Source organism: Mesoplodon mirus (genome assembly GCF_964341445.2).
Source record: "Mesoplodon mirus genome assembly, chromosome: 10".
NCBI lineage: Eukaryota > Metazoa > Chordata > Mammalia > Artiodactyla > Ziphiidae > Mesoplodon > Mesoplodon mirus.
The window spans coordinates 48,863,302-48,871,837 of NC_138986.1; the positions used below are offsets into that span (position 1 = coordinate 48,863,302).

The 8,536-nt window shown below is 45.6% G+C and overlaps 1 protein-coding gene across 1 annotated transcript; it reads left to right on the forward strand.

The window, feature by feature from the left end:
* The first annotated feature begins 6,925 nt into the window (after positions 1–6,925).
* Positions 6,926–7,980, forward strand: LOC309811369 (RNA-binding protein 3-like). Its single transcript, XM_082634018.1, has one exon. The coding sequence runs from the start codon at positions 6,996–6,998 to the stop codon at positions 7,464–7,466; it is 471 nt and encodes a 156-aa protein (XP_082490144.1). The 5' UTR covers positions 6,926–6,995; the 3' UTR covers positions 7,467–7,980.
* Positions 7,981–8,536: the final 556 nt, after the last annotated feature.

Sequence of the window (8,536 nt, forward strand, 5' to 3'; positions counted from 1 at the left end):
TTAGTGAAAAACTTATTATGCTATGCTTGTTTTTCTCATTTCAGCTTAGGTTAGAAAACTAGGTCATGGATAGGGCATCCAGATGGGTCTTGGGAAACCACCAGGCATAAGGCACGAGTGCTTCTGTGGTTCAGAGCAACAGCCGCCCCCTTGGCCTGGTGTGCAGCCAGACATCCACAACCCTGTGTCCTGCTGGCTCTGGGACTTTACCGCCCTATTCCATTTCCAGTCCCCCAGGAGCTGCCAACGGGCAAGCGGGCAGAAGGCTCTGCCTGTTGTCTGAGGTTTGCCTTGGGGCCTCCATGACAGGGCTTTTTTCTGGCAGTGTCAGGCTCTCAGGCCCCATCTTGGGCTTCTTCCAATGTGGCTTTCGCTCTGTGAGCTGGGCTCTTCCGACGCCGCAGGCCTGGACAAGGCAGTGATAGAAGCAGCCTGAGATGTGGGAAGCCTGCCTGAGGCCTCTGCCATCACCCCGTCCGAGCTTATCAGAATCCCTGGGGGAGACTTTCAGCACCGGCCCCCACCCTCCATGAAATCCCGACACCCCCTGGGTACTACGGTGTCTCCAGGTTCCACAGTGGAAATGTGTTTTTAGATCAACAAGGGACCTTTACTTGATCTTCTGAGACCCAGGATGTGGAGACCTCTGAGCCAAGTCAACGCTGTTTTTCTGCCTCTCCCACCACAGCCAGACCCAGGAAGGTCAGAGGGCCTGGCATCAATGAGGCTGTTCTTAAAAGGATGACTGGGCCTTCCCTGGTGGCGCAGTGGTTGAGAGTCTGCCTGCCGATGCAGGGGACACGGGTTCATGCCCTGGTCCGGGAAGATCCCACATGCCGCGGAGTGGCTGGGCCCGTGAGCCATGGCCGCTGAGCCTGCGCGTCCAGAGCCTGTGCTCCGCAACGGGAGAGGCCACAACAGTGAGAGGCCCGCGTACCGCAAAAAAAAAAAAAAAAAAAGGATGACTGAGGCTGACCTATGGAAGGAAGTCACCTGCTCACAACCAGCTCTGCAGGTGGTTGAGGACTGATTTCTCTAGTGTCTCCGACCTGCACAGACAAGCATGTCACAAGTGGGGAGTAGGAGAGTGCCAGCCAGGGAGGCCCATACCCTCTGGGTCACCCCCCGCTCCAAGGCCTTAGCGTTTCGGAGAGCAGAGGCCTAGTCCACTTTCACTCCACAAACGGTGAAGAGGGACATTTCCAAAGTACTCAATGCAGAGGGAGGAGCCAGGGTTTATTGTTGCCCTTATTCCTTTTAGGTAAATCGTTCCCTCTTAGAGAAATGACCTCAAATTGGACTTTTGTTAATTAAAGTGTTTGTCATAGAGCCCAGCAGTGAGGCCAGGTGAGAATCCCAGAACCGGAGATACCAAGAAATGTAGCCAACATTCAATTAACAAGTCACTCGGTTTCTGGTACACAATTAGCACACAACACAGGTTTGTCAAAGTAGGGGAAACAGAAAAGAGGAAAACGACCACTCCAAGGAGAAGTCTGGGAAGGAGGCGCCTCAGCAGGAGCAGCAGCCCCAGCCTGGTAGCGGGTCCCTGATAAGCGTGAGTGGGAAGAAGTCGCCCTCGGCTCCGACAGAGCCTCGCTAGTGTCCCCTCCAATGGCTCTCAGCATCATGGAGTTGGGTCCTCCAGTGAAGGGGCTTCCAATCTCTAGGCTCAGTGGTCTCTCTCTCTTTTTTTTTTTTGGCCGGGCCACGCGGCATGTGGGATCTTAGTCCCCATACCAGGGATCGAACCTGCACCCCCTGCATTGGAAGTGCAGAGTCTTAACCACTGGACCACCAGGGAAGTCCTCAGTGGTCTCTTTTTAAGGAGTCTGCCAGTAGGGTGTAATGGATACACCCCAGGGTCTTATCTCTATCAGTTGCTCCTTCTGTTCCAGTGAAATCTTTCTGCAAATGTTACCAAATAAATTCCTTACCTAAAATAACACTCTTAGTTTATCAAAGATGCTCGCAGTCCTACAGCAGACGTTTCAAAACAACTAACATGCAAGTTCACGCCGGTCACTGTGACTCCATTTTGAACTACTTAATGTAGCTTAAATCCTATGTTTTGCACAAGATGAGTAGGAATCACAACGCAAAAGAAATCACATCATAACATAAAGGTCTTATAGGAGTAAAAGGGCAAACTAGATACCAGTCATTGTCTATTCATGTATCTTGGAAAGATGTCTTGTTTTGTTTTTTTTGGGTTTTTTTTTGTGGTACGTGGGCCTCTCACTGTTGTGGCCTCTCCTGTTGCGGAGCACAGGCTCCGGACGCGCAGGCTCAGTGGCCATGGCTCATGGGCCCAGCCACTCCGCGGCATGTGGGATCTTCCAGGACCAGGGCACGAACCTGTGTCCTCTGCATCGGCAGGCGGACTCTCAACCACTGCGCCACCAGGGAAGCCCAAGATGTCTTGTTTTAATGACAGGTGTGGTGAGGGGATGAGAGCACACCCCCTCGGGTGTTTCTCAATATGGGACATCAGACAGCGGGATCGGAGGTCACCGTCCCCATCTAGTGATGCCTCTAAGAAGCAGGTCAGCCGAGCACAGGCCGGGACAGAGCCCTCCGCAATTAGCACAAAGTGCCAATTCAACAGCACACAAAGCTCATCCTCCATAATTGTCCTAATTAGAAACATTATACATAAGGATGCGAAACAATTTACACCAACCCCAGCATAAGCTCACGGTAATAGAGTTGTTTGTTTTCAACCCTGAGGCTATAGTCACACATGTCTCAAAAAATAATGCGTGTGTGTTTTAAAGCCTGATGTTCTCAGACACTCTAGAAAAACGTGGCAGCAGCAATATGCTGTGGCAAAACCGCCTCAGTCACGACTCTCCTCCGCCTTTACTTCCTCTGCTCTCTGTATTGCTAAGTGTTAGGATTTTGTTAGCAGCTTAATATTTCAAAAACTAATTTACAACCTGTTCTTTCTTCTCTGTTCTTGCACAACCTTGAAATTTAAACATCTTTCTGTCTGCTTTTTGTCTTTTTCCACTGGGCGGACTCTGATGATGTTTCCCTTGCTTAACAGAGCAGAAATCAGCATGCGTTTCTGTTTAGCAGTGATGCTGCCTGGAGGAACAAAGTCAGCATGTTACTTGCGTTAACACCGATTCTACTTCACTGTTGCTAGGGGAGCCAGAGAGAAAAGACAAAGAGCATAAACCACAGCATCTCACTGATATTTTACATCAACACTCTTCTCTCCCCTCCTTTGGAGCAGGTTTTTGGTTTTGTTTTTTTTAATTTTCTCTGCATTTTCTCAGTCTGTAGAAGTGGACTGGAATTCTCCACCCCGGCTTCAGGAGATTCACGGGGTATGTTATCCAACCCTAACTGCTATGCCTCTCCTTTTTCTGCCTCCTGCTCTGTTGTTCCCTGACTATACCCACAACAGCTGGTGAGTGCATGGTCTGTGGGTCCACATCGCCTGGCTTTGAATCCTGGGTCTCTTCATCCTGTGATCTTGGGCCACTTCATTAACATCGCTGAGCCTGTTTCCTCCTCTGTAAGATAGGGGATGTGCTGGTCCCCTCCTCAGGGTATTGTTTTCAGCATTAAATGAGATACTGCTTGTGTGAAGAGCCGAGAACAGAATAAGAATTTGATAAACATGGTTTATCTTATCATTAATATTCTCATGGCTTTCTAGATTTTTTTGGTGACTGGTCCTCAGTGAAACTGTGATAATAGAGGATAGCAGTGTGTCCAGAGTACACATAGTTCAATAGACTCCATATGATGAGTACCATTTTCACTTAGCCCCCAAAAGTGTGCTGAACATAAGGACTTGTTCATGGTTTTGGAAAGCACATCACGACCTTCCCATACTCTGGGGTTGCTGTTTTAAAACGTCTGGGTAGCATTCTACTGCCCTCATGAAGAGGCGAAGACTAATCAATGGACAGAATACCACGCCAGCCCAGCTGTACCCTGCTCCCTCCTTCCTGCCAAAATTGAAGGCTTTTCCTATGGACTGAGACAGGGGTCCGGTCCTGCAGCCTGTTAGGAACAGGGCCACACAGCAGGAGGCGAGCAGCGGGCAAGGGAGCGAAGCTTCATCTGCCGCTCCCCCATCGCTCCCCGTCGCTCACATTACCGCCTGAACTATCCCCCCCACCCCCCAGTCCGTGGAAAACTTGTCTTCCACGAAACCGGTCCCTGGTGCCAAAAAGATGGGGGACCGCTGGATTGAGATAAAAATTCTCTGGAGGCATCACCTCAGGCTGTACGGGCAGTGTGGGGAGTATTAAGTAACACACAGTGAATCTGCCTTAAAGACAATGGTTGAAATCGTTCTTCCTTTAGTTGGATGCAAGGTATATTTTGCCATGAGGTTCTTCCTGAGTAAATGATTTCATTTTCCCACGGTTTTATCTATGTGAAAATGCTCCACTTTCAGACTCTGTTTAATTCAACAATCTCTAAAAATTTACAAGTTCACAAAAGAAGTTAAAACAACTACCAAGGTATGTACAGAGGGGTGTTTTTGGACTGCTATCAAGTATCTTTATATGCACATATTGTGTGTTTCCCCAGGTGGGCCTCGCCCTGGCCCCGCCTCCTCCTCTGCCCTGGGAGCCAGGCTTAGCTCTGGCCACTGAGGAACTGCAGGTGTAGGAGAGAGGTAAAAAAGTGCAACTGAGCTCTGAACCCAGGAGCAATCGCAGATAACTCCAAATACCAACACTGAACTCACAGCACAAAGACAAGTTCCGTTCCTTTGTGCTGCCTGGAGCCTTTGCCAGATCTTGGGTCACGTTGCCCGGAACCATGTGGTCCTGCAGTGAAAGGCCCCCATTGTAATGACTAAACAACAAGGCAAAGCCAAGGTTGCCTTGTGCATCAAAACCTGGAACGTCCTGACTTTTTACGTGCTGAGAAGTGTGTGCTTAGTATTGTGTTCAAGTAAATGGGGAGGGGGCATTTCCTTTAAAAGTACTTAAAGCAAAGAAAAATAGCTACTTATCTGCTGTGTCCAAATTGGAGGCTTTTTAAATGGCCTGAAAAATGGGCTATTGCTTTCATTGTTTCCTTCCTTCTTCCTCCTCCTTCTCTGGGACACTTGTCTGCTTTTCCAAAAACTTCCTCTCATAGTGACCCCAGGTTCCTGTTGGGAATTCTCACCCTGCTGCGTGGATGAACAAGCAAAACAAACTATCATACGTGCTCTGAAAACACGGACAAAAAAGACTTGGAAAAGTTTCTGATACAAAATTCCAGCTGAGTTTGGAGTAGTTCTTGTGGGTAAATGATGTAGTGAGCTGAATTTATATTAAAAATTCAACACCATTAAGAGCTGACTGTTTAACACTTAAGCACATCAACTTTCAGAGGTGGGCATCTGAGTGCAAAACCAAGACCTTAGCCCTGTCTGGGTGCACCAGTGAACCTGTCTTGTCCCAGTTTCCTTGTTTATAAGATGATACGTTGGCCCAGATGCTCTTCAGGCTGCCCTGGGAAGTCTTTGGGGTATGAGCTTAAATTCCAGTTCTGCTACCTGCCTCTTCCTGCTTCTGAGATTTCATAATATCTTGCAATTTTTCTAGGAGATTGACTTGATAGAGAACATCTGGAGGGAACGGAAGCCTCTACATTATCAATGCAGAAATTGAGGTAAGGGGCCAACATTGAAGGCACAAAAAATGGCAAATGTTGAAATGAGGAAGACAGTGAGACACTGAGAGCAACTAACTCTACTTTCTCTTTGACACAAAGGAGTCTTTATTTGAAGTTCCCCAAGTTCCTTCTTTTCTCCCACAAGCTTACTTCTTTGAAAACAATTTCCATCAGAAGTCAGGAGACCTGGCCCAGTTCAGAGTCTGCCACAAACTCAACCTGCTCCCTTCTCCCATTCAGTTTCTTCCCTGGCAAATGGGAGGTATGGACTTAGATGATTTCTAAAAAGCTCACCTAAGAGCTAACATCCATGATTCCAGGAATTCCAGGAAATGCACACTAAAACCAGGATTCTGAATCAAGTGAAAAACCAGACCAAGTATTTGAACCAACGATTTTCAGACATTGGACCACAGTAGTGCATGACAGTGATTCCTGAGAGTGGGGAAAAAAAATGAGGTGAGTCTTATGATTGCCCCCAGCTTACTGCCTGGAGAGAATTTCCAGGCCATAGCATTGGGAAAGGGAATATGGGTGGACCCCAGCAGTATTCCTTCATAGAGAAGATGGTGCTGGGATCCCAGAGAGACCAATGAAGCTAGAATTAACAGAACAGAATACTGGAGAAGAGAGAGCTACACAGAGAGAGAACTCTGGAGTTCTACAGAACTCCTTTGAGTTTTCAGATGAATACTGATCAGTGCATGCATATGAGAGAACTGCATGAGGTCAGGGAAAGAACCACCCAAAAGGATTAGAGAAAACAATCCCTGGAGATCACACAGGACAGGGAATAGACCCCATTCCCACCAAACCAGAGTTGAAGATCTTATAATTCATGGGGCATTGAGTACTCACAAGGGTATTGTTTCAGTTGTGGGGCCTTAGACTAAAAGCTGTTCTGGTCCTTCCTAACAAAGCTTAAAAGCAAGTCTTGAAGGGATCAAACTATTTCCAAGTAACGTATGACGTCCCAGAACAACACACAAGAATATTTTAAAAATATTGAACAAGGTAAAATTCAAACTAGAGAAATATGAAAAAAATACTAAGGCACATCATAATCATATTTCTCAAAACCAGTGATAAAGAGAGAATCTAAAAGTAGAGAAAAAAGTTATGATATGAAAAGAGGAACAAAGATAAGGATTATATCAGAGTTCTTGTCAGAAACAAAGCAAGTGACAAGACAGAGGAACAATAATCTTTGAAGTACGTAAAGAAAAATATTGTCAACCTAGAATTCTATACCCAGCAAAATATCTTTCAAAAATGAATGCAGTCCCAGTCTCTCGGCTTCTTGGCGGTAGCTGTCTCTTCGGTCTTTTACTTAATTTCCAGGACTTGAATTTACCACCATGTCCTCTGAAGAAGGGAAGCTCTTCGTGGGAGGGCTCAACTTCAACACTGATGAGCAGGCTCTGGAAGACCACTTCAGCAGCTTCGGACCTATTTCTGAGGTGGTTGTTGTCAAGGACCGGGACACTCAGCGATCCCGGGGTTTTGGCTTCATCACCTTCACCAATCCAGAGCATGCCTCAGATGCCATGAGAGCCATGAATGGAGAGTCTCTGGACGGTCGTCAGATCCGTGTAGACCACGCGGGCAAGTCGGCCCGGGGAACAAGAGGGGGCGCCTTTGGGGCCTATGGGCGTGGTCGCAGCTACTCTAGAGGTGGTGGGGACCAGGGCTATGGAAGTGGCAGGTATGATAGCCGACCTGGAGGATATGGATATGGATATGGAAGATCCAGAGACTATGGCGGCAGAAGCCAGGGTGGTTATGACCGCTACTCAGGAGGAAATTACAGGGATAATTACGACAACTGAGATGAGGCATGCACACCTAATGTAGATACACAAGGAATAAATTTCTTCTGATCCAGGACCATCCCTCCAAATGGCTGTATTTATAAAGATTTTTGGAGCTGCACTGAAACATCTGTTTTAGTTACATCAACCTTTTTTTTTTGAGTAGAGCTCCCAAGGTAGCTTGTTAAAGACCTTTCAGAAAGTTCCATGTGTTTTTTTTTTTTAATTTTTCTCCCATTTAAAGACAAATTCTGAGACATTTGTGGAGTCTGGATATTTTTTCCTTTTTTACCAGTTTTTTAGTTCGGGCTCTCAGGAATGTTGGTTCTGGCAAAAAAAAATGTCTGGCCAGACTGTTTTTTTTTTTAAATAATGTGCATCTAGGAACATTTTTAAATACCTGTGCACAATGTTTAATCATGATTAGGAAGCAATTTCTGACTGTAACTATAGGAAATGAAGAACATGATTACTTAGAGGTGTTTTTTACTCCAGATCTCTGCCTTGATTATATAGAAGTTTCTTAAAAATATTTGTGTGTCATTTTTTTTTAATACTGGAAGAAAAAAATATTCTGCTGTGTTTCATGTAGCGTTTAGGATGTCTTTCACCAAGTTGATTAAAAAGATGAAAACAAACAAAAAAAAATGAATGCAAAAGAAAGACTTTTGCAGACATACAAAAACTGAAATAACTGATCCCTGGTAGACCTGTACTATAAGAAATGTTAAAGAAAGTCCTTCAGTTTGACATAAATCATAGCAATATTTTCTTGGATCAGTCTCCTAAGGCAAAAGAGATCAAAGCAAAAATAAACAAATGGGACCTAATCAGACTTAAAAGCTTTTGCACAGCAAAGGAAATCATCAACAAAACAAAAATGACAATCTACAGAATGGAAGGAAATATTTGCAAATGATGTGACTGACAAGGGGTTAATATCCAAAATACACAAACAGCTCACACAACTCAATATCAAAAAAAAAAGACCAAACAACCCAATCAAAAAATGAGCAGAAGACTTAAATAGACATTTTTCCAAAGACATACAGATGGCTAACAGGCACATGAAAAGATGTTCAACATCA

Excerpts from the sequence above, each read along its gene's own strand:
- LOC309811369 (XM_082634018.1), top strand. The coding sequence starts at position 6,996 with ATGTCCTCTGAAGAAGGGAAGCTCTTCGTGGGAGGGCTCAACTTCAAC.